At 43.4% G+C, this 25,501-nt stretch overlaps 2 protein-coding genes across 4 annotated transcripts in view; one reads left to right on the top strand and one right to left on the bottom strand.

Annotated features, from left to right (window-relative positions):
• CTPS2 (CTP synthase 2) overlaps nucleotides 1-25,501 on the bottom strand; it is a 99,080-nt gene that overhangs the window by 25,324 nt on the left and 48,255 nt on the right. For all 3 annotated transcript variants that reach the window (XM_021680931.1, XM_044911511.1, XM_044911512.1), the window contains one exon: nucleotides 8,677-8,773. In XM_021680931.1, coding sequence (XP_021536606.1) covers nucleotides 8,677-8,773 — 97 coding nt within the window. The remainder of the gene's footprint in view (nucleotides 1-8,676; nucleotides 8,774-25,501) is intronic.
• S100G (S100 calcium binding protein G) lies at nucleotides 18,105-22,634 on the top strand. Its single transcript, XM_021680919.1, has 2 exons — nucleotides 18,105-18,239; nucleotides 22,530-22,634. Exons 1-2 carry the CDS (start codon nucleotides 18,105-18,107, stop codon nucleotides 22,632-22,634), a joined length of 240 nt encoding a protein of 79 aa, XP_021536594.1.

Here is a 25,501-nt window from a genome sequence, read left to right as displayed (position 1 = left end):
ACTCCCTGCTCTTCTCCCACAAGACACCCCCCCCAGAGACCTGTGGAACCCTGTCTTGGGGGCTCTCAGCACAAGGCAGCTTTCAGTTCTGTGAGCTGTTTCGGTCTTTCTATTCCCTCCTTAATTAAGGTCCAGCTATTTGATATAGTGAGATGGTCAAGAGTTCAGGCTCAGAAATCAACTGAGTGACTTTCTAACAGATGACTTAAGCTGGCTAAGATGCCTTTCTGTCTCGTGCAAAATCCGACCGGGTCCTGGGGTGTTTAAAGGAATAACCGAAACGATGCACAGAACGTCCTCATTACTGATGCTTAGAAAGTGCACAAGCGGGGCCAGCCACTATCTTTCTCCTTCTTTATTTATTACTTTTGGATTTTGGTATACCGTTTCTTCAGTTTTTATAAAACATCTCATTTCTTTTAAGCATCTAAACTCCTCCTCTTTCTCTAATTTTATTTTTCGTGATCTGCTTTTATCTCAATTTGCTAGTATAAAAATGCTCATTTTCTATTTTTAAAATATGAATCCTTGCCTTTAACTCCACATTACAGCGTTACATGTTTTTTCATTGCTTGTATCTCTTTCCCCCCACCCCGACTTAGTATTCTTATCCCATTTTTAACATCTCTTTTCTTAGACTTTTTTGTATGCTTCTGCTAGTCCATATTAGCAGGTAGGGAGCAAGGAGACTAGAACAGAGGGACTGGAGAGAACGTGTAAGGCAAGGAGGATGCCTGCTCCCCTTCTCCTCAGGCTCACCCCCTTCTCCCCTCCCCCTGTCCTAGCAGACCCCATTCTTTTTTTAGTATATTCTTTTTTTTTTTTAATTTTTTTATTCGAGTACAGCTGACATACAATGTTACATTCATTTCAGGTGTACAACACAGCGATTCGATATCTCTGTATGTTACGCTGTGCTCACCACACGTGTAGCTACCGTCTGCCACCAGACAGCACCATTACAGTAACACTGACCTTTCATTCCCGTACTTATTTATTCCATAACTGGAAGCCTGTATCTCCCACTTCCCTTCACCCGTTTTGCCCATCACCACCCCCGCCCCCGGCAACCATCAGTTTGTTCTCTGTATTTATCTATATAATTCTGCTTTTCATTTATTTATTCATTTGTTTTTTTAGATTCCACATTATGAGTGAAATCATATGGTATTTGTCTTTTTCAGTCTGACTTTCATCACTTAGCATAATACCCTCTAGGTCCATCCATGTTATTGCAAATGGCAAGATCTCGTCCTTTTTTGTGGCTGAGTAATATTCCTGTGTGTGTGTGCGCGCGCGCGCGTGTACCACAGCTTCTTTAAGCATTCAGCTATCGATGGACACTTAGGTTGCTTCCATATCTTGGCTGCCATAAACATAGGGGTGCATATATATTTCTTTAATTAGTGTTTTATTTTTCTTCAGGTAAATTCCCAGTAGTGGAATTACTGAATCACATGGTATTTTAATACTAGGTCATACCCAGAGCTTTGAGAGACTCACAGGTCTCATTGTATTGGAATATACCCTTCACATTAACGATCCTAACAGCCACACTCGAACACTGCTTTTTCTGTGCCAGGCACTGAAGGACTCACATGTATAACTGATTTAACGCTCACAAGAACCCCATGAGGCAGGAGGCATTCTGATGTCCGTTTTCCAGATGCAGAAACCTCAGTGTCGTGCGTTAAGTAGCTACGCGGCGAGGGACTGAGAGCTGGGACTGGAGGGGGTCTCCAATGAATGGGGCAGTGAGGCTGGGCTGTTAGCCACTCCACTAGTTCCCACGGGGGAGATGCTCGGCACAGGGCCGGTTCAGTAAGGGACATGCCTCCTGTTGTCATGATTAAAGGAGCTAAGTCATGTCCCAGACCTGTAAGCCCCCATATCCACAAATACACCCTAGAGAAGGGTTTCCCCAGCAAAAGACAAGAAGGAGCAGGGCAGAGAGCTACCCTGCAGTGTGGCCCATCAGCAGGGAGGCCGGGAGGCTGGCCAGCGGGCACACTCCGCTCAGGAGGCCCACCGCGCTCCCTTCCCATAGGTCTCGGCACGACAAATTCACTGTGGCACGGACTTGCGGCGTCCCTAAATCCCTGGTGGCCTCTTTTAAACTGTTTTGTAAATCACCTCATTAACCGAGCCAAGGCTTTTTGTATGGCATGATTATTTTCTTAAACTTCCTAACAATCTAATCACACCAAGAACTAGAAGCTGTTTTTCTCTACCCATGCCCTGATAAAATATAAGAAAGCAAGAGCAATTTTTCTAGCCAGTGAAAATTTGTTCCACCATATCCCCTTTTCCTTCAGTCCCTTCAAATTCGAGATTGACCAATCTGCATTTCCAACGCCATGAATTTAACCCAGATCTTAACACTGGGACTCACTCCATACCTCCCTAATTGGCCTGTTGCCTGTTCTCTCAGAATAAAACCCTTTTTCTCTTACAGTAAGGCAGAACCAGGTGTTTTAGCCAAGTCCTCCCCCTTATTATGAGGAAATGCAGAGAAGATCCCAAAAAGGAATTAAGTCTTCTCCTAAAGCATTCAATTTCCATTTGCCATGGCCTCCTCCAGCCTAGATTCTGGCACACTCCCTGCCAGCATCATCCTGAGGAGCTCTCCCCAGCCTCCATTGCCAGCTGACGTTTGTCCCCTTGTTGTCTGCCCTGAGGATAGGGGTCATCTTCTCAGAACTCTGATGGGAAGTCACCAGGGCCTGGTCTCCAGCTGCATACACTGCACTGAAGAGGGCTTCTAATTCCTTCCAAAATGTTATGGCACGTTCTCCACTGGACTGGACACCCCTAGAGGGCAAAATGGCGCCCACTCACTTTTAATAATCCCGCAGCCCAGCGCTATGCTCATGGGGTGGCCCCTTCCCTCCTCTGCCCAACTCCCATACCCCCCACCCCTACCCCAAGCACTCAGGTCTGCTCTGCACCTTTCCACCCCTGCAGGATTCCTGTTTCTAAAGGCAAGGGCTCCCTAACCATTTGGGTGTTGGTTTAGAGGACAGAGTTTCTCAAATGCATATCAAATATGGGATTGCTTTAAATTGAGTTGACTCTAGCATTCCTACCAGTGCATATACACACCAGATTGAGCAGCATTAAAACATGCTACCTGCATGGTCCAAAAGCATATTCTTTCTGGTAGGTGGTGGTTAGGTTGGAAAACCACACTGAGCACAGACAAAGACATGTTTCCTTTCCTGGATCTCTCAGCAACATATCTGGGACCTGACCAAAAAAGTTAAACCTGAGGACTGTAATATTTTGGAAACAATAACCATCAAACAAGTTATCAGCCACCCCCGTAATGAGCTCTGAACCTTGTCTGAATTGCTGTGTACTTTACTACGTTCCCATGTCTCACACTCAGTGGAGAGCCACAAGCAAACGGATAGAGTTTATTTTTGGAGTCTCAAAACCCTCTCATAACAAAGCTCCCTGGTGCTTTCCCTGGCTCCTCTCTCACCTGAGCCTGACCCACTCCATCTCTAAACATACCTCTTTCTAGATTTCTCACTCTTCAAAGCACCCCATTTAATACTTACCTGCTCTGCACCATTTCTCCCTGCTTTTCAGATGTCATCTAATGAGTTAATCAACCAAGTAATGGTCTCACTATGAGACAAGTCCTGCCATCTATGTATCCAGATAAAATGTTGTTTTGGAAAATTGAGGTGTAATTTACATGCAATGAAATATACATATCTGAAGGGTAGAGCTGTTGAAGGAGTTTAACAATAGTAAAATGCCTGTTTTAAGAATTGCATTTTGGAGAGTGATTACAACAGTGGGCTGTGGAACCAGGGCCATCTGTTGGAGTAGAAGACTAGAAACTATGCAAGAAGAGTGGTCCCGGCCTGTTCTGACCACCCACTGACCATGAGCCACCTCCCCTCTGTGCCCATTTCCTTGCTGAAAAATATTGATTGGGTCAAATGGTTTCCGAAAGCCCTCTTGACCTTATTCTGACACTAAATAGGATATTTTGGCAGGCAAGTGGACAAGCTGGGAGATGTCCTTGAACGCTCCCCAGGAGGGTAACAGCCTCACTGCCTGGGCCTTACCCTTCATTCAGCCTGTGCTTCTTTTGTGTAGACCAGGGTTTGGCAAGCCATGGAAACCCTGAGGCAAAACAGGATTCCCCTGTTTTTGTTCAGCCCTTGAACTTAGAATGATTTTTACATTTTCAAATGGTTGAAAAAAAATCAAAAGAGGAATAATATTTCATGACGCCCAAAAATTACATGAAATTCACATTTCAGGGGCGCCTGGGTGGCTCAGTCGTTAAGCGTCTGCCTTCGGCTCAGGTCATGATCCCAGGGTCCTGGGATCGAGCCCCGCGTGGGGCTCCCTCCACAGTGGGGAGCCTGTTTCTCCCTCTCCCACTCCCCCTGCTTGTGTTCCCTCTCTCGCTGTGTCTCTCTCTGTCAAATAAATAACTAAAATCTTTAAAAAAAAAAAAAAAGAAATTCACATTTCAGTGTCCATAAATAAAGGAACATGAATTGGAACGTAGCCACACTCATTTACTTACATATTTGCCTACAGCTGTTGCATCAAAGACCATGTGGCCCCCAAAGCTGAAAATAAGTACTATCTGGGCTTTTACAGAAAACGTTTATCAACCCCTGGTTTAGGCCATTTAGGTTATAGACTCTGGGCTGGTAGATCTCTCCCTTCACATGTTTAAGTGTTAGTAGGAACATGGGCAGTATATACACAAGTAAACCAACATTTTGGGGTGGGGGGGAACCTTCCACTTTGTGGTAATGAAAAGAAATGCAAAATAGAGTACTCTAATAGAGGCCCTTTTTGTTTTTGCTAGGAGAGCAAAAAGAAAAATAATAAAAATACTAGCAAAAAGACTAGAGAAAGCAAGAACAGTACAGTATAGTTAACATCACTATGAACTGGTTCACCTCTTCCTTCAAACAATCTGGCAGAATTATCAGTCATAAAAGTGTTCATACCCTTTGACCTAATAGTCCAACTCCTGGAAATCTATCCTAAGAAAACAATCAAAAGAATATAAACAGTATGTCAAGATGTTTGTATCAGCATTTTTCTAACAAAATGTTGGAAACAACTTGCAGTGTTTAGCAATAAGAAATGAATCAGGGGGCGTCTGGGTGGCTCAGTTGTTAAGCGTCTGCCTTAGGCTCTGGTCATGGTCCCAGGGTCCTGGGATGGAGCCCCACATCGGGCTCCCTGCTTGGCAGAAAGCCTGCTTCTCCCTCTCCCACTCCCCCTGCCTGTGTTCCTGCTCTCACTAACTCTCTCTCTGTCAAATAAATAAAATCTTTAAAAAAAAAAAAAAAAAGAAATGAATCAGTAGATTCTGGTTCCTTAATTCAATGAAATATTATATGTCCAAGTAATAAACACAAAGACTAGGTACATAAAACATTATTCTACAACAAAAGGCTATATAAAACTAAGCATGATAGATAAAGTTTCGAAAACATCATGAATGTGTAATTAATACTAAGGTCAAGTGTTACAGAAAAAATATCTTATTTGTGAAGACCTGTGAACCAGCTTTGACAATTCCCCACACACTGCCCTTAGTCCTTTAAAAAGAAAAAGCCAGGGCACCTGGGTGGCTCAGTCATTAAGCGTCTGCCTTCGACTCGGGTCACGATCCCAGGGTCCTGGGATCATGACCTGAGCTGAAGGCAGTTGCCCAACCGACTGAGCCACCCAGGCGCCCAAAAATAAAATCTTTAAAAAATAATAATAATAAAAAAAGAAAAAGAAAAAGCCTTTGTAGGCGAGGACAGCACATACATCCAGAATGCAGGACAGGAGTGAGCCTCTGGGAACATGTTTCTTACAAACAGAGCAAATGATGATTAGTACTTTGGTCCAACTCAATTTATACCTGTAATCTCCACTTTAGAAAACTCAAGTTCAACTCATCTCATTGCATACGTGTATGTCAATGATGCCTCAGTAAAGTGGTTGAAAACGAAGAAAAAAGAAAAAACAAATACCTAGTTTTCATGAACCTTAAGGAATGAACAGGTGACTAAGAAAAAAAGAGGAATTTGTTCCTGATGAATATAAAAATTAGAATTACTTTAGTAATCCAGCCATTGTGTCTACCAACATCTTTAGGCTTTGGTCCTATTTCAAAGTATTCTCTTTTACTAAAAAAAAAAAAACCAAAACCCTTTACTTTTCTGTTTTTCCATTTAATCCAGAGCATTGCCATCACCGGCCCATAAATCAAATTTAAATAAAGAATGAATAGCATCAAATGCTGTCCATCAAAACTACATTATTTTCAGAAGCTATGTAGGCAAATGTATTTTGTTCCTAGCACCTTGTAGAAATGTGAATAGGGGGGAAAAAAAAAAGCCTACAAAAGAAATATACCGACTAGGGGAAGAAACCCACAAAATACTATGGTGCTATTGGTTTTTCTATTTCTATAACACTCAGTAGAGCCATGCACAGTGGTCATATTCTTATCTCTTATCTCCAACACAACCCTTTTGGAGAACGGTGGAAGATCTGGCGCAAATGGGAGGGCAAAACCTTATGCCTCCTGGGAATCGTAGGTTCATATACGCACATGATTTTGCAAACTAGGAGGCACAGTTTAAATTTAAGGCAGGCTGGGAAATAACCCAAATGTCCATCAAGTGATGAACGCATAAACAAAATGTAGTCTAACCATACAGTGAACTATTATTCAGCCACGAAAAGGAATGTGCATATACCTTGAAACACGATGTTAAAGGAAAGAAGCCAAACACAAAATACAGCATATGGTTCCATTTATATGAAATGTTCAAAACAGACAAATTGGTAGAGACAGTAGATTAATGGTTGCTGAGAACTGGTTGGGGGGGGCAGTGATAGCTAAAGGAAACAGGGATTCTTTTTGAAGTGACAAAAATGTTCAAAAAGTGACTGTGGTGATAGTTGCACAACTCTGGATACAATAAAAAACAGTGAAGGGTGCCTGGGTGGCTCAGTCGTTAAGCGTCTGCCTTCGGCTCAGGTCATGATCCCAGGGTCCTGGGATCGAGCCCCACATCGGGCTCCCTTCTCAGCTGGAAGCCTGCTTCTCCCTCTCCCACTCCCCCTGCTTGTGTTCCCTCTCTTGCTGTCTCTCTCTGTCAAAAAATAAAATCTTTAAGAAAAAAAACAGTGAATTGTATACTTCTAACAGATGAATTGTATGGTATATAAATTATATTGCAATAAAGCTATTTAACAATTTTTTTCAAAGCAGGCCAAAGATATTAATTAAGCAACAAGCTCTTAGTGTGTTTAAGATTCATAAAAATCATCGACATTACTTTTATGTCTACTGTAAAGAAAAACAAACCCTAAATCAGTCTTATTTCTATCAAGACAGACGCAAATTTTCAATATTTTGAACACTATGCTCTTTTATAAAAGCTTAGTTCGATGAGCACCGAACCCTTTACAGAAGATACAATTTTAAAACATTACATTTCTCACTAACCATTTTTTGTCTCTTAGGCAACTATTTGAACCAAGTTTCAAAGGATTTGAAAACATCGGAAAGCTGCAGAATCACTGCTAATATCCAAGAAGAGAAAAAAATTCTTCTATTCTTAACGAAAAAAAGTCACTTAGAGAGCAATGGTTTCTTATCCAGAGAAAGTAGAGAAACGTGTGTGCCTTGAAACTTTTCCTTTTTAAATTTCATTCTTACTAGGAAGCTTTATATTCCTTAGAAGCTGTTTCTCACCCATAAAGGAGAAACCCATATTCCTGGTCTTATTCTTCTTCAAGAAGGCATTTTTCTAAGATATGCTTATAATTTCACGGGAATGATGCTGGACACCCAAGAAACCTGGGTTCCCTTTCTCTCCTTCCAGCTTTTCGGCACCTCGCACGTTCCCTTTCATCACGCTCTTTGCACCTGCTTTGAGGCCGGCAGGGCTAACAGCTGTCCCGGGCATGGCTGGATGTGCAGCATCTAGCACAGTGCCTATGGCTCAGAGTAGGCACTCAAAATATATTAAATTGAATTCAGGGCTTTGCGGGTTTTCTCACTTTAAGTTAGTCTCATATAAAATGTTCATCTATGAAAGAAAAGTGCCACAAAAATTCGAATAACCTTATCGGGAGTAGAAGATGGGCAAATAGCAGACGGCAAGCCACATCATATTTTGCTCTCCCTATGCCCAAGCTACTGGGGGAGCAGAGAAATCTACTTCTCAGACATAACTGCTCTCCTCCTCCACGAAGTTCGTAAATTAGTGGCTAAAACCAGTCAGACATGAAACAATTAAACAGGGAGCTGGTTTCAGTGTAGTGGAGAGAATGGTGGATTGGAGAGAACTTGCTCCCAGGGGCAAGGTCATCTCCAGGAGCGGCAGTAAATCACAAAGGAGCTCCCTGGGCAGCGTGTCGTGGACATCGAATGAGAAGGGGCATTCACAGTTTCCCAACCCTGCCAGGGAGAGGAATTCAGAAGCAGGAGGACCAGCAAGGGCTTGGGCGGGGGGAGGGGAGGGGGGGTGGCGGGGAATGCAGGTGGGAGGAAGAGGTGCAGCACCAGGGGCTACTGGAAGGGGAAGCTGGCGAGGTGGAAGGGGTAGGGTTAGCCTCGGGCTGCGCAGAGCCATGCTAACCACACCCACTGTCATAAAACCAATGATCGGAGAAACTTACTTAATATTGAATTTTCCGTTTTGAAAACAGTTCTTCGGATTCCCAGCCTCATCGTTCCTCCCAAATTGCCAGGATTGTGTTCGGGCATATCAATCACCTTAGAGAACAAAACAAGTCTGGTTTTGCCATCCCATACAAATGTCATTTTCCACATTTCAAGCTTTATTTTTATTTTTTTTTTAAGATTTTATTTATTTATTTGACAGAGAGAGCACACAAGCACAGAGCAGGCAGAGGGAGAGGGAGAAGCAGACTCCCCACTGAGCAGGGAGCCCCATGCGCGTTCGATCCCAGGACCCAGACCCTGGGATCATGACCGGAGCTGAAGGCAGACGCCCAACCGACTGAGCCACCCAGGCATCCCCAAGCTTTACTTTTAGAGTAATGATCATTGGGGTAAGGATGTTCCCTAAACAGTAAAATCTGATCATTCCTTCCAGTTTTCTTATTCAAATACAGCCATGCTTTACACAGCCCTCACGGTATGCTCTCTTTTCATCTCTGCTTCTCATCTTTCATTCAAATCACTTGTAAAAAATTTATCAGGAGCCTCTTTATGACCTTCCTCCTGTCATTACTCAAGCTGTCAGTTCCAGGCAATGTTCACACTTCAAGTTCCGGCCTTCTGGGACCTCTCACTTTGCTATTCACATCCCTCCCCCACTGCCCACTTCACTCCCTAAAGATTTTCCATAAGCAAATCTGCCAATCCTTGTGGAAAAGTACACCAAAGATACTTTTTTGTAGAAAACCTTAGAAGGATTCCTTTAAACAAAAAGGGAGGTAATGTCATCCATTCTAGCACATTCTGTATGTCGTAAACTTAAGGGCCACCCTGGATCTCTCCCTCTTCTTCATCCCTCATCTCCAATGTGTCCAGTCCTATCAATTCACCCCCTCCAGACTTGCGGCATCCGTCCATGGCTCCAACCACCACCCAAACCACAGCCCCTCACCCGGGCTATATAGCCAGAGCTTACCAAACGGCTGCCCCGCGTTCATGTGGCCCCAGTCTACCCTGCACACTGCAGGCAAAGTAGCTGTATTTCCCCACCTTGAAATCTTTGACTGAGTGGTATCAGCCCAGCCTAGCCCTCCAGCCTCACGTCCCATGACCGTCCCCTGAGTTCTGGTCAGTGTGGCCTTTCTTCTGTTCCTCCAATGCATCTTCTTTCGTCCCCACACGGGACTTTGCACATGCTGTTTCCTCTACCTAGAGCATCTCCCATTCCCTACCTTCTTTTCCTAAATTAAACCAGCCTCAACCTTGGGATCTTAGCTCAACAATCAATATGAACTCCCACGGGGAGCGGATACTCCCAGGCGCCATAGCCTAGTCAGGACCCTCTACCCCTACCCTCCCCGCCACTGTGCTTCCCTCAGTTCATGTCTGTAGAGTGCTTTGTGTGTCAGACTGTAATCCTTGCATCTATGGAACTGGCCCAGGGTGTACACTGAATGAATCCATGACGGAAGTAAGGAATGAACTCAGACCAAATAATTTCAGATTTATCTTTATGATTACTTCACAGAAATTCAGAAACATGTGATTTTTTTTTTTTAAGATTTTATTTATTTGACAGAGAGAGATACAGCGAGAGAGGGAACACAAGCAGGGGGAGTGGGGGAGGGAGAAGCAGGCTTCCCACCGAGCAGGGAGCCCGATGCGGGGCTCGATCCCAGGACCCTGGGATCATGACCTGAGCTGAAGGCAGACGCTTAATGACTGAGCCACCCAGGCGCCCCAAGAAACATGTGATTTTTATGAAAAGCCCATTCTCATAAGTCATTGCTCTGTTTTCCAACCTCTAGTCGCTATGATCTCATGGTTTTGTTTCATCTATTGTTTTTTTTAAGCTGTTAGACCATAGTTAGGCAAGGTAACCTGCTCTAATGGAACTGCTCAGGTTTCCCTCTCATAAAACCTTTCGTTCAGTTTCTTCCCCCATACCTTAACTGCCACGTATTACTCTATAGGAAGCCTGGACAACTGGAACTTCCTGAGGTCAAAATTTTCCCAGAACTTCTATGATCTTATCAGCGCCCCAGAACTTTCCGAGCCATCTGAACCCTGTGTCCCAAGTACACTCTAAGAGTCACTGAGGGGAAGGGGTGGAGAAAAAGTTTGATTACTCCCCTTGTTGGATGGAGTGCTCAGTTCTGAAGTGCTCTTGGCCTTGGCATCTATTTGCTATCTTCTTTGGTTGGCTAATTATGGCTAGATTAAGTATTACTGGAGTGAGGTGAGAGAGGGCATTAGCTTCTAGTTCTCAAAGCTGAGCTGCTTATAAATGCCCAGCCCCTTATGCATTTTCTAGGAAAGGGCAGATAAGACTGCACTACCCACCACAGCCTCAATTTTCGCTTAAGTTTAAGACAACCTGAACCATGTAGGAAGAGCACAGCGATAAACTCCCCCCTGGCTTCTTAGAAGTTCTGTGATTGTTCAATCCATCCTTACTTTCTGCGTTGGGTTCTTCTGCCCAGGAAGAGTCTCTGAACGTAGTTTGTGCAGTTATTGGCGTGCTTGGTGTTTAAGAAATGTTCTGCTATGAACCACTAAGAAAACTCAAATGACCCACCTGAGGACAGGAAACCTGCCTTACCACTCACTTGAGATGAACTTGACAAACACAAGACTAGAACATATTTCCAAAAGAAAAATGCAGTGGGCACAGGGGTGGCCTGAGGGCATTAAGTACTCCTCTAACATAAATGGCAATCTGGAAATCTCTGAGAGAGCAAGATGAGAATATTACTTAAACACATGGAGGTAGGGGGCACCTGGCTGGCTCAGTCAGTAGAACATGTGACTCTTGATCTTGGGGTGGTGAGTTTGAGCCCCATGTTGGGGGCAGAGTTTACATGCATACATAAAAATAAAAAAAGGTGGAGGTAAATATCAGGAGAAACAGCTAGAAGACTTGAGGGTGGCAGAGAGGGTGTGAGGATTACTAAATATTTTCATTATAGGCCTTTTGGAACATGTTGGCTTTGTAAGCTTTGTACATAGTATTATGTTAATGAGAATACAAATTTAAAGCCCAAACAGTGAAATAACTTATTTCGACCTTCCACTAGGCTATTAGCTCACATTATCCCTGCTGTTTTCAGAAGCCATAACTATAACCTTCTCCTGAAATGATAACACAGAATGAAATCCCAAGGAATGGCAGCCACAGTGATCCTCTGATTAAAACGTGTTAGCACAGAAACCAGTGGAGAAGGCAAAGAAAATGCTAAAGAGAAGATGAGGGAGCAGAGGCAAGTGGCTTTCTGATGCAGAGTGATGCCCCAGACGTCAGTGAAAGGCCAAAAGCAGAGTGAGAACTGGCAGGAGACTTGCTGTTCTCTCTGGTCTGGCTCAGGAGGTCTCGTCTGGGGATGCTCATCAGACCCTCAGTCAAAGGACCCCCAGACCAGGCACAAGCCGGTGCAATCCAAACACACTGGAAGGGGAAGGTTGCGGAAGGTAGAGAACACAGTGCATTTCTGGCCGAGCCGGGCCCAGCCAGCTGCCTTCAGTTACAGGTACCTCCCATGACCTCTGAAGTTGGCAGTACGACCGACTGCTTCTCAGGTTATAAGCAACCTGATTCAGCAACAAAATTAAGGAAAACATCTTTGTGCCTGGTATTCCTTCCACGATAAGCCTGAGAGACGTCAGTTTCAAAACATATCCTTTATCATTACTGGGGTAGTTAAAAAAAAAACACGCAGGGCACCTGGGTGGCTCAGTCAGTTAAGCGTTTGCCTTCGGCTCAGGTCATGATCCCGGGGTCCTGGGATGGAGCCCTAAGGTGGGCTTCATGCTCAGTGGGGAGTCTGCTTCTCCCTCTTTCTCCCTCTGCCCCTCCCCACCCCTGTTTATTCTCTCTCTCAAATAAATAAATAAAATTAAAAAAAAAATCAAACGCAAATGTGCTTTAGTTTTAATCCCGACATTTCCAAAATACCCTAGATTTGCGTGTAGGAGGAAAATGTCTCTTCCAGTGCAAAAGGATTGCCTTGGCCTGCTCTGACTTTGCCTAAGCACTGCCTGTTGTTTGATCCCCACCACAGATCTGTCCTTTCTTGGAACAGAGCCAGCCATACAGCATAAGAAAAATAAAAAAGGATCAATAAGTAACGAATGTTGGTGGTGATAAAGCTTTAGATGTAAAAGTATCACATAAGGATAAATACAGCACTAATTAACCTTTACTGAAGTTTCTGCAGCCCACGATAAAAGTGTAATGGGTTCAAGCCTGGGTTCATGCGTCGCACATGCCTTAACAACAAAGTCTAGGGAAGTTAGGTTCTCTTATCAAAGATGAAATTCCAGTGTGTGAGGTAAGTCAGCTTCCCTCCCACCAAGGGGTGTTCATAAAGTATGAACTCATTCTGTGTTACACCGCTAGCTGTAGTAGCCTCCATCACTACCAATCAACTCGACTTCACACTGAGCGCAAAGCCCAATGAGGGGCTCTATCTCACAACCCTGAGATCATGACCTGAGCTGAAATCAAGAGTTGGACGCTTAACCGACTAAACCACCCAGACGCCCTTTTAACCATAGGGCCTTTATAAGACAGAGGCAGGAGAGTCTGAATCAGAGAAGGAGACAGATGACAAAGTGGTGGTCAGAGAGAAAAGAAAGAGAGAGATTGGAAGGTGCTACCTTGCTGGCTTTGAAAATGGAGGAAGGGGCCTTAAGCAGGCAGCCTCCAGAAGCTGGAAAAGGCAAAGAAACAGATTCTCCCCTAAAGCTTCCAGAAGCAATGGTAGCCCTGCCTACCCACTTTACACTTCTGAGTTCCAGGACTGTAAGAAAAAAAAAATTGTGTTGTTTTAAGCCACTAAGTTTGTGGTAATTTGTTACAGAAGGCACAGGAAACTAATGTAGTCCTTCATCATATACAACCTTAACCCCCTCCATCATTTCCTTTACATGCCTCCTCTCATTGCCTAAAGTGGGGTGCTCCTCAAGCACAAGGACTGGGTCTTCTTCTCTGTCTCCATCAGAGTTCAACACAATGTCAGCTTCCAATCAAGTGCTCCATAATTAAATCTCCCTGGATTTTTATCAGAAACGAACAGAGCGGACTAAGGGACTGGTAGACAGCCGAGGAGCAATGGATGGGGTCTTTGAGATGCTGCGGATTGTCCTGAGCTACAGGCGGATCCTTTCAGCATCGAGGGGGGCGGGGAGGAAGAGTGCCGTGCATGGGCCCCGCTGAGCTTCTCACCTGATACAGGACTGTTACTTCCCTGTCTGTCTCCCCAGCCTGTCTCATCACCAGCAGCAGGATGATGGAATCCACAATGGTGAAGGCACTGAGCACGCCCATAAATACGTATTTATTTTCCAATCTTTTCAACTCATTTTCCACCAGTAAAAGAAGGCCTACGTTACTTCTGTCAGAAAAAGAACATTCTTATGCCTTCAGGTGTGAATATAATGCATAAATCCTACCTCTGGGCCTCACTCTAACCTTGAGCAGCCCTCCTCACAGAAGCCCTCCTCCTGAGAGGGGCAGGCAGCATGGCGGCTGAGGGAGCAGCCTGGGCCGGGACCAGAATCCCAGCTCTAGCACTGCCCAGAGCTGTGACCTTGAGCTGGTCTTTGAACGTCTCTGTAGACTGGGGATAACAGCAGTATCCACTCCACAGAGGGTGCTGTGGCCAAGGGTGGCACTCAGCCACGGGAAGAGCCAGCCCTCGATCAGAAGAAGGTGAAGTCGGTGGTAGGGCACAGAGTAGGCAGGCAAGGGGAAGCTGTCACACAGCATTTAGGGATAGCTGTGCCTTAGTGATCAGGCTCTTTTCTGAACCTCAGGATCAAAGACAACATGAACCCAGGATAGCACTGCCTGCCCACTTCGTTTTGCAGGGACTGACACTGACCCCCTTCCAAAGGTGCTTTTCAAGGCACTGCCCGCTGTAGACTTCGAATCGAATAACACAGCCATGGAACCCTGTGGTATCGGAGCTTTGCAAATAAGTTACTCTCGGCTTCCCTAAGAAAAACTTAAGTCTGTCCAAAGATCAAGCAATTGAATGGTGAGGTGATAAATAACCTTTGCCTCTCCATTTTTCCATGACCAATCTTATGCCTGTCATTTTCCCCCTTCTCTAGTTTCAAAATGCACTCTTTTGAACACACCCTGTGTTTATCGCCTGTCTCCATATATTTTTAGTTAATGTTTCATGAGAATATCTATTGGTGGATTTCGTGGTTCCCACTGCACCTTTATCCTCACACCTAAGCCCATAGGTAAAGAGAAACATAAGAGATGAGAGATGTGCCTGGCACAGGAGAGCAAGGGAACATTTAAAACCCATGGGTCGTTTTTCAAGCTCTGTCAGTGTTTACTACAAGCCTAAGTTCTGACAACAAATAGCACTGGACCTCTTTTATTTTCTATTTTTTTAAAAGATCTTATTTTTAAGCAATCTCTACACCCAACAGGGTGTGTAGACAACTACAACCCCGAGATGAAAAGTTGCTTGCTCTACCAACTGAGCCAGCCAGGTGCCCCAGCACTGGGCCTCTTTTAATCAGAGGTCCTCCCCTGAAACTAAAGACGTGTAGCCTGAAAGACTGTTAACCAAAACTGTCCCAAATGTTTCTCTTAGACTTAATATCATACACACACACACACACACCCATATATACAATATATGCCATGTGTTATACATAACATATATCTGTCCTATAATATACAGTTATTAAAATTATACAGTTATACATTATATAGTTATTAAAACCATTTCTTCAATATAGACTCAAGAAATACAACAACTGCCATGTTGAGTTTAGCTCACAGGTGGTAATTCGAGAGAACAGATGACTTAAGATGCTATTTCCACACTTGGAGAGATGTGAATTTGGCCTGTGATAATGGCATTGTGGTTGTATAGAAGAATGTCCTTGTCCTTAGGAGATAAGATGCTAAGGTATTAAGGGGGAAAATCAGTTGGCAACTGATTCATAAATGAATCTGGGCAAAAGGTAGGTTTGTATTCACCGACTATGGCAACTTTTCTGTAGATTGGAAAAATTTTTTAAAGGTTTTGGAAGAAAAAGGTATTTTTTGCTACAATTGTTCAACAAAAGCTAACTTCCTCCCAAGTAAAACAGAGCATAAGTATAAAAACACCAGAAATTCTCTAAAATCTTGATTAAAATGCATTGCCAAAATCAGAATCTTTTTGCATAAAATCTTACAACTAAACCCAAAATGCTTATCTTTACTCCAAGAAGTGAGTTCCTATATATTCAACATTGGTGAATACCAAAGTCAAAGAATCTGTAATAAAAGCAAGAATAACATATACAAGGACACTGAAGGCACATGGAATGATAAATGCTCAGGATGGGTGGGAAGTTTTTTTGGGGGGGGTGGGTAGTTTTTAAGAAACTATAAGATTTCACATTTGTTCTCCGAGGTAAATAAGGCCCTAGAAGTTTAGAACTAAAAACTGTCAGAGAAAAATACAGTTCAATAGTACAACGCTCAATTTATACACGATATAATGAAGGGTCAGACAAAATTATACAAGTGTGGAAGCGTGCAAGTATTTAAAAGCTGATAAGACCTCTTAAAGTCAATCTGGAAACCTTTATTGTGAGTTAGATCAGTATCAGATTAATGTCCTCTGGAAATGTCCTTGTTCTTTCATGGAACTCTTTCCAATAGAAATAAATTTAGTCTTCAACTTTAAATCCTGGCAGTTCCACAAGTTTGAAGTATTTCCAACTGAATAAAAGTAAGTCAAGTGTTTTCGCAAGTTTTTAGAATGATTAACAAAATATATTTGGGGGGCGCCTGGGTGGCTCAGTCTTTTTTTTTAAGATTTTATTTATTTATTTGAGACAGAGAGAATGAGATACAGAGAGCATGAGAGGGAGGAGGGTCAGAGGGAGAAGCAGACTCCCTGCCGAGCAGGGAGCCCGATGCGGGACTCGATCCCGGGACTCCAGGATCATGACCTGAGCCGAAGGCAGTCGCTTAACCAACTGAGCCACCCAGGCGCCCTGGGTGGCTCAGTCTTTAAGCATCTGCCTTTGGCTCAGGTCATGATCCCAGGGTCCTGGGATCAAGCCCCACATTGGGCTCCCTGCTTGACGGGGGGGCCTGCTTCTCCCTCTCCCACTCCTCCTGCTTGTGTTCCCTCTCTCGCTATGTCTCTCTCTGTCAAATAAATAAAATCTTAAAATATATATATATATACATTTGGGGGGATGTTGTACACCTGAAAATATAAAATTGTGTGTCAACTATACTTCAATAAAAAAAATTTATATATACATGTATGTGGTAAGGAAAGGGGTAATGAGAAATAAAAAAGCAGATATGGGAGCAACAAATAATGAAAAAGGTGAAAAATTACCATGCTAGTTGGTAATCTTGCTTTGCTAAATAAAATCACAAATTATTATGTATCTTCTCCCCACTCCTTAAGCCTACTTCTCAATGAATCTTCTGTTCATTCATTCATTCAATTATTCAAATATTTAAGCACCTAATCTGTACAAAACATCAGAGGGACTTCAACGGCCATACTGCAATTTCTTAAACTCTAGAGGATTGACCATCCATTATAGCATTTTTTTTTTTTCTGGATGTGAAGAAAGTTATTGTTTCAAGCCTAAATATGCAATTAAACTGAAAAATATCCCAACCCTCCATAGTTAAGCTTTCTGAAATGCGAGCAGTGAGCAAATATCATAATGCCACATTGGAGGGAAAATATAATGTAAGGGGGAAAAAAAAATCCAAGTTTACTCTTGGGACTCTGAACCATTAAGCAACTGCTGAGGTGGCCGTTTATTGGCTCTTGCCCTTAATTATGAGGTTCATGCAGTCTTAAGCTTGGGTTTCAAAAACCATTAATAATTACCCTTAAATGGCAAACAAAAGGAAAATTTTATAATCAGGGTGGTGTGTCTGTGAAGACTATAAAAGTCATGATCCTGCTCAACTCTTCAGACTCCTACTTTTTGATTCCTCTAGCTGTCTTGCTGCTGGGCAACCAGGTAAATGTGATTTTAGTACAACCTGGTGCTTCTTCTGCTTCCTTCCAGAACGGTATGAAAGATAGTGGTCAGGAGAAAAAGTGGGTTGGTGCCATCTAAAGATATTTCCAGTAATTTAGAAGCTAAAAGCTATGGTCAGCTTTCTTGGAGACCACAGCCTACAGAGCACAGACCAGGTGCATAAAAAGTGGAGAATGTCACGATTACTAATAAAAGGGTTTTGCTCCAGGGACCATCTCCTCACAGATGGACTCTAAGAACAGACATTTAACATACTAAGATGATTATTTTTACTACACCAAGGAAAGAGCCCAAAGGCACTGAACTGCTGGCAAAATCATCAATATAAAACTCCGCTTCAGCTTTTTGGTGAGTTCATTTCTTTCCCAATTGACAGGCCACCACGATGAGCATAAAAAAGTCTCCCGAAGAACTGAAGAGCATTTTTGAAAAATACGCAGCCAAAGAAGGTGATCCAGACCAGCTTTCGAAGGAGGAGCTGAAGCTATTGATTCAGGCGGAATTCCCCAGTTTACTGAAAGTGAGTGCACCACCGCAGAGCCCATGAACGGGGCCTCCGAGGGTGAGGAGGGAGGGGTGGGAAGAGGAGAGGATGCAGGGGAGGCAGAGGAATGCAGTACTGATCGGGGCTCCTTCTGGGGCAGAGCACACAGCAGCCAAGGTGCGGGCATCCCTTGACTAAGGGCCCTTGAACGTGTGTTTTCTTCCCTGGTGGCAGGCCACATCTTAGATGGCAAGCACCTAGAAAACAGGGGCCAAGCCTTCTATGCCCCACAGCCTGGGCACAGAACTCTCCATGACCAGCCAGAGTAAAAGGAAGCAATGATTGCACTTTCAATGAAGCTAGGCCTAGAAGACCCATAGGTCACTAAGCCAACATGCTAAGGCCTTCGGCCTGGTTTCAGCACCTCTGGGCCAGGCTTTTAGGAAAACAAAGAGGTGTGCAAAATAATATTAGCTGACCTTGGACGTGCTTCATCGTTATAGGTAGGATCTGTCAAGACCAAGTCAAGAAGACTTACTAGGCAATCTGTAGAGAAAACCCACTTTGCACTGACAAATTGCCATCTGGTGACATCCATTGATATTTCAAAAGCATTTAAATTTGTGTTAATTTGTGTTAAGCACCTAAATCTGTGTTAATGAGGCAGCCAGGCATTTCTAAACAACTCCAGGAAGGGATTAAATCTCTTCAGCCAGACAGTTTCTCTTCAAAACCATCCCAGAGTTGTCCAAATCAAAGTGCATCTTGAGGGCGCCTGGGTGGCTCAGTCGTTAACATCTGCCTTCGGCTCAAGTCATGATCCCAGGGTCCTGGGATTGAGTCCCACATCGGGCTCCCTGCTCGGCAGGAAGCCTGCTTCTCCCTCTCCCACTCCCCCTGCTTGTGTTCCTGCTCTCGCTATCTCTCTCTCTGTCAAATAAATAAATAAAATCTTTAAAAAAAAAAAAACAAAGTGCATCTTGAGGCAATCATGGGAAAGAGAGGCAGGCTGATCTCCTTGCTCCAATACACTTTCTCTACTTCACAACTAAAAGCCATTTTCAAAATGGAAGCGACTGTGCAACCCTTTCATCCGACTTGGTCACTATTTAGCTGTAACTTCAGAAGAAAGCATTGGCTTCCCAGATTTTAACCAGAAATGTCCCTTCTGGTTTGGGGAAGCAATGTCATAATAATAATTATTATTATTATTATTAACCACAGGTTATCTGTGGTTAGCTTCTAGGCCTAGCTTCATTGAAAGTGCAATCATTGCTTCCTTCCATTGATCTGCCAATCAATGTCCCATACTGTCTGCCAGTATGACACATGAGGAGGTTCCTGGTTATAGCTGTTGAGGTTTCTGGTTTTAGTACTAAAAAGAAAAAGTGGCCGAATTCAATGATATAATCCAATCTCTCCTCATTTGCTTACAGTTAAAATATAAAATAACTTTTAAAAACAGTTAGAGGTGCTAGCAGAAAAGGAGACTTAAAAAAAAAAACCTTTCCTGATTTTTATTTTATTTACTTACTTTTAAGTAAGCCCTACCTCCAACATGGGACTTGAACTCACGACCCTGAGATCGAGAGTCATGTGCTCTACCAAATAAGCCAGCCAGGCGCCCCAGAAAAAGAGACTTTTTAATTAAAAATTAAGACAAAGTTTTCTGAGAAAGATTAAATTCTAAAAAACACTCTGAGATTTTTTCAAAAGGAAGAAAAATAATAATAGGAAGGAATAATCATAATAAAAGAAAGAAAAATAATAATCTGACAGGAAAGCCTAGGCAGTCTACTCAAACAAGTTGCTTTAAAAGGTAAGACTGGGGAGTTGTTCTATATTTTCCTATGGTTTAGGTATTTCCTACAAAAAGCAGGTATGATGACTTATAATTTGAATAAAGGAAGGAATACTGGTGGTAAGTTTTGACAAAATCTACTTACCATATCATGTACCGGATTATACTTTCTTAAGGATTATAAGGTTTTCCAAGCTATACTCTTCCCATCATCGCCTTGTATGGCTGAGAATCTCATAAACGCTTCAGGAAAAGTGTTTGATATTTTTACAACAAATGCTGAGTAACTAACTTAGTTTTGTCTTCTGATCATAGCAATGTATCAAATGTCTTTAGAGGGATCTTAAGGGTTAAAACATATCTTGATGTGGAGATCAGTTGTACAATGTCAACATACTTAACAGTACTGAACTCTACACTTAAAAATAGTTAAGATGGTATGGGGCGCCTGGGTGGCTCAGTCGTTGAGCATCTGCCTTCGGCTCCGGTCATGGTCCCAGGGTCCTGGGATCGAGCCCCGCATCGGGCTCCCTGCTCTGCGGGAAGCCTGCTTCTCCCTCTCCCCCTCCCCCTGCTTGTATTCCTGCTCTCACTCTCTCTCTGTCAAATAAATAAATAAAATCTTAAAAAAAAAAAAATAGTTAAGATGGTAAATGTTACCACAATTTTTTTTTAAATGTTGAAGCTGACTTATGAACTAAACCGTTATTTCAGTGAGTTTCCTAGGTACTGTTTTGCCACAGATAACCTCCTACCTGAAAGGCAGAGCTGTAACGGCTTTAAGATTTGAGTCTTAGGCCAGAGACAAAACTTAAGTCTGCTTAATACACTTTAGAGTAGTAATAGTCAAAAGGGAGTCAAGCCTAACATGATCTCTTACAACATCTCAAGCAGTGGTTCTCCAAGTGTGATGGGTCCTAGCCCAGCAGCATCAACATCACCTGGGAACCTGTTGGAAATACAGATTCTCAGGCCCTGCCCCAGGCCTAGTGACTCAAAAACTCTGGGAGTGGGACCTGTCACTCTGTATCTCCTAAGGTCAGCAAGCCCATCTGGTGACTGTGCTGCACGCCAAAGTGTGAGAACCACTGATCCTGTCATCCTGCAGGGTGTAGAGGGGGGCCGCAACCCAGGGACTTGGGAAAAACTGGTGTGGATCCTAGTTAAGGGCTTGAGCTCTAGAGTCAATGTTTGAACCTTGAGCCCTTTGTATACCAGCTGTGGGCCCTGGAGCCAGTTAGCAGCTGTCCCGGAGCACAGTTCCCTCCTCTGTAAAGTGGATCTCCCCCGCACAGGGTAGTTGGGGGCAGTGCGCAGGCTGCGGAGAGCCCACGGCACCGTGCTGCCTTGGGTTACATAGAACCAGCTCCCAGGAAAAACTTGGGGCAAGCATCATCAACTGGTGGGCCATGGGCTCCTCGGCAGTCCAGTGAAGCCCTAAGATTCCTTCTCCCTTTTTAGAGACATAAAGAAAAATACTGGGGTGCCTGGGTGGCTCAGTCGGTTAAGCGGCTGCCTTCGGCTCAGGTCATGATCCCAGGGTCCTAGGATCGAGCCCCACATCAGGCTCCATGTTCAGCGGGAAGCCTGCTTCTCCCCTGCCTGCTGTTCCCCCTGCTTGTGCTTGCTCTCTGTCTCTCGCTCTCTCTGAGTCAAATAAATAAATAAAATCTTAAAAAAAAAAAAAGAAAGAAAAATACTTAAGGTTACACAGAAAACCAATTACAGCTGACCCTTATATAACATGGGTTTGAACTGCACGGGTCCTCTTATATGCGGATTTTTTACAGTACGACAAATGTATTTTTTCTTCCTTATGATTTCCATAACACTTTTCTCTAGCTTGATTGATTGTAAGATATGGCATTTAATACATAAAACATACAGAATCTGTGTTAATCAACTGTATATGTCATCAGGAAGGCTTCCAGTCAACAGTAGGCTCTTAGTCATTACGTTTGGGGGGAGGCAAAAGTTATCCCCATATTTTCGACTCCGTGGGGTGTGGGTGCCTGTAACCCCTGCATTGTTCAAGGGTCAACTGTATATTAAACTATACATTAGCAATATTAAAATGATAAATGTGTGGGGTGCCTGGGTGGCTCAGTTGGTTGAGCATCTAACTCTTGATTTTGGCTCAGGTCATGATCTCAGGGTCCTGGGATCCAGCCCCCTGTAGGACTCCATGCTCAGTGGGGAGTCTGCTTCAGATTCTCTCTCTCCCTCAGCCTCTGCCCCTCTCCCCGCTTGCCCATGCACACACTCTCTCTCTTTCTCTCTCAAAATAAATGAAATCTTTTTTTTAAATAAAAATAAATGTGTGATATAGGAAAAACCAGGTAGCCAGTTCGGTGACATGGAGCTAAAGTTGGGCTTTCTACCCTCAACCATCAGCGGCATGTAACTGAAGCCTCAGCTGCCTTGTTGGAACACAGACCCAGCATCTCTAATTTCAGAAAATGGGTAGCGGTAACTGATTCATTTTCTCTCCTCTCCCCTTTCCCATCCTTCTCATCTAAAACCAGGGTCCCAGCACCCTAGATGAACTCTTTCAAGAACTGGACAAGAATGGAGACGGAGAAGTTAGTTTCGAAGAATTCCAGGTGTTAGTGAACAAGATATCCCAGTGAAGGAAAAAACCAAAACAATATATCATCATTCCAAGCACCAAAAGAAGAGCGCCTGGGATGTGGTCCCCATTCTATACGCAATCGCTAATGTCTCTGTTTAATTCTTGGCAATTATAATGATCTGGCAGTGAGGTCCAATTACTGTTAATAAAGAAATTCTTAGACATGTCTCTCCTTGTCAAGTACAGACCCCCATGGCTTAATAGACTTGAAAGTAACCTTAGTTTAATGCATTTAATTTTATACCTTTTTTTTTTTTAAGGAAGGCTGAGAATAGTTCCATGATCTTCACCAAGACTGCAAAGATAGTGTCAGGGGCTTAGAAAGAATTCTGACTTGCCAAACCAACGCCCTTACTCCAGTCTTCCATCAAAATAGCCCTGTTCCAGTTCTCCCTCCCCAGCCACTCAGTGCTCACATCATTTCCAATTTCAACTCTAGTCAACAGCTAGTGAGAAGCAGACTTCAAAACACAGACACTTGTCTTTAAAGTCACCTCCAGCACTCACTGTGTTTTTTGAATCAATGACCCTCTCAGGGAGTAGAAGCATTATGGGACCAAGAGTCAGTTCTCTCCATCACTGAGGGGGTGGCCTTGGTTCTGGCATGTAATGTTTAAAATAAAAGGGACAGGAAGACATAGGGCCCTCCCAGCTTTGGCATCTAGTGCTGCTGGGACTCTCAGGATCTGAGAAACAGCTAGCCCTCAAGTTCCACTTACTGAGTCCACCTTGAGGGAAGGAGGGATGGGGAGTGTTGGAGAGGAATTTAACCAAAAAAAAGAAAAATTACTTCTAACGCCACCACCAAGAAACAAAGGAAATTTTTATACACAATGAGGAAATGTTTAAATGCAATCTGTATCATTCTAATTCGATACAAGAGCATTCTTATTGCATCAAAAGCCTTAAACATTTCTAATGACTAATTATACTCTACTGCAGGGATACCCCATAATAGTCTTAACTATTTCCCCATTGTGGGACATTTCGATTGTTGCCAGTTCTGATTCTTCTAAATAATGCTATAATGAGTACCTGTTCATATCTCCATCAACATACCATATTTCCTTAGGAGAATTTCTGAGAAGTAAATGTCTGGGTCAAAGGGTATGAGTATTTTTATGGGGTTTGTGAAAGAGACCACCTAACTGATTCTCCAAAAGATTGTATTGATTCAAAAGTCTACAAACAGGCAGGAGAACACCAGCTGCACTCTCCAGACAGCATTAGTTGGTCTCATTTTAACAACTTTATTAGTTAAAACAGTGCACATCTTTTATTCATTTCTAGTCTTAATAGGAATCCCCCACTACTTCCCCATTGAGTTTACTGTCTGATATTGGTTTATAAAAGGTAATTTTTCTCTTGTTTAAGAAGTCCCCTTCAGGGGCGCCTGGGTGGCTCAGTTGGTTAAGTGTCTGCCTTCAGCTCGGGTCATGATCCTAGGGTCCTGGGATCAAGCCCCACATTGGACTCCCTGCTCCACAGGGAGCCTGCTTCTCCCTCTGCCTCTTTGTCTCTCATGAATAAATAAATAAAATCTTTTAAAAAAAGAAGAAGAATTCCCCTTCTCCAGGCACCTGGATGGCTCAGTCGGTTAAGCATCCAACTCTTGGTTTCGGCTCAGGTCATGATCTCAGGGTCATGAGATCGAGCCCCACATAGAGCTCTGTGCTCAGTGCGGAGACTGCATGTCCCTCTCTCTCTGCCCCTCCTCCCATTCATGCTCTCTCTCTCTTTCTCTCTCAAATACATAAATAAAATCTTTTAAAAAAAAGAACTCCCCTTCTCTTCCTAGCTTGTTATGAGATTGTGAGCAGGAGGGTTTAGGTTCTGCAGATTGTCTACTGAGCATCTATGGCGATATGGGCATTCTTTCTTTTGTCTGATCAATATAATGCATCAATCAATTCAATCCCCAGGACAAACACATTGTCCAGTCATGATCGATTATTCTTTAATGCTGTTAAATTAGGCATTCTAATATTTTATTTGAATTTTTACATCTTTGGGGTGCCTGGGCAGCTCAGTCGGTTAAGCATCTGCCTTTGACTCAGGTCATGATCCCAGGGTCCTGGGATCGAGCCCCACATCGGGCTCTCTGCTCAGTGGGGAACCTGCTTCTCCCTCTCCCTCTGCTGCTCCCCCTGCTTGTGCTCTCTCTCCCTCTCTGTCAAATAAATTAAAAAATCTTTAAAAAAAATTTAAGATTTTTACATCTTTATTAATAACCAATATTAGTCTATAGTTTTAGGTTTTATTTTTTGTTTGTGGGTGTTTGCTGAGTTCTAATATCTAGGTCATGCTAGCTTCCCATTTTAGCCTATGTTCTGGCTCTCAATTGGCCCCTCACAGTATAAATATACATTATCTCTTTCAACCCCACCATGTATAAAGCAACTACTATGGGCAAGGCATTACACAAGATGCCATAAGAGAGGGCGCCTGGGTGGCTCAGATGGTTAAGTGTCTGCCTTCAGCTCAGGTCATGATCCCAGGGTCCTGGGATCGAGGCCCACATTGGGCTCCTGGCTCGGTGGGGAGTCTGCCTCTCCCCCTGTTCATGCTCTCACTCTCTCTCTTTCTCTCTCTCTCTATCTCTATCTCTGTGTCTCAAATGAATAAATAAAATCTTTAAAAAAAAAAAAAAGATGCCATAAGAGATAGAAATTTCTAGACCTCTGAGATCCGAAGTCGGCAAGTCTGGGATCAGGTCAGGGAAAGGCTTAATTGCAAAAGTAGTATTTCCAACTGGGATTTGTAGGAAGAGACTTGAGGGGAACCTGAAGGGAAGGGGCAGCACTGGGCTATCTAAAAGAGAGAAAACATGGGATGTCTGGCTGGCTCAGTCAGAAGAGCATGCAA

Source organism: Neomonachus schauinslandi, chromosome X, assembly GCF_002201575.2.
Source record: "Neomonachus schauinslandi chromosome X, ASM220157v2, whole genome shotgun sequence".
NCBI lineage: Eukaryota > Metazoa > Chordata > Mammalia > Carnivora > Phocidae > Neomonachus > Neomonachus schauinslandi.
Note: the sequence above shows the minus strand (reverse complement) of the source record. Positions and strands in the feature narration are given on the sequence as shown.

Excerpts from the sequence above, each read along its gene's own strand:
- S100G (XM_021680919.1), top strand. The coding sequence starts at position 18,105 with ATGAGCATAAAAAAGTCTCCCGAAGAACTGAAGAGCATTTTTGAAAAA. Across the intron at positions 18,240-22,529 it reads AATTCCCCAGTTTACTGAAA|GGTCCCAGCACCCTAGATGA; the intron begins GTGAGTGCACCA and ends ATCTAAAACCAG.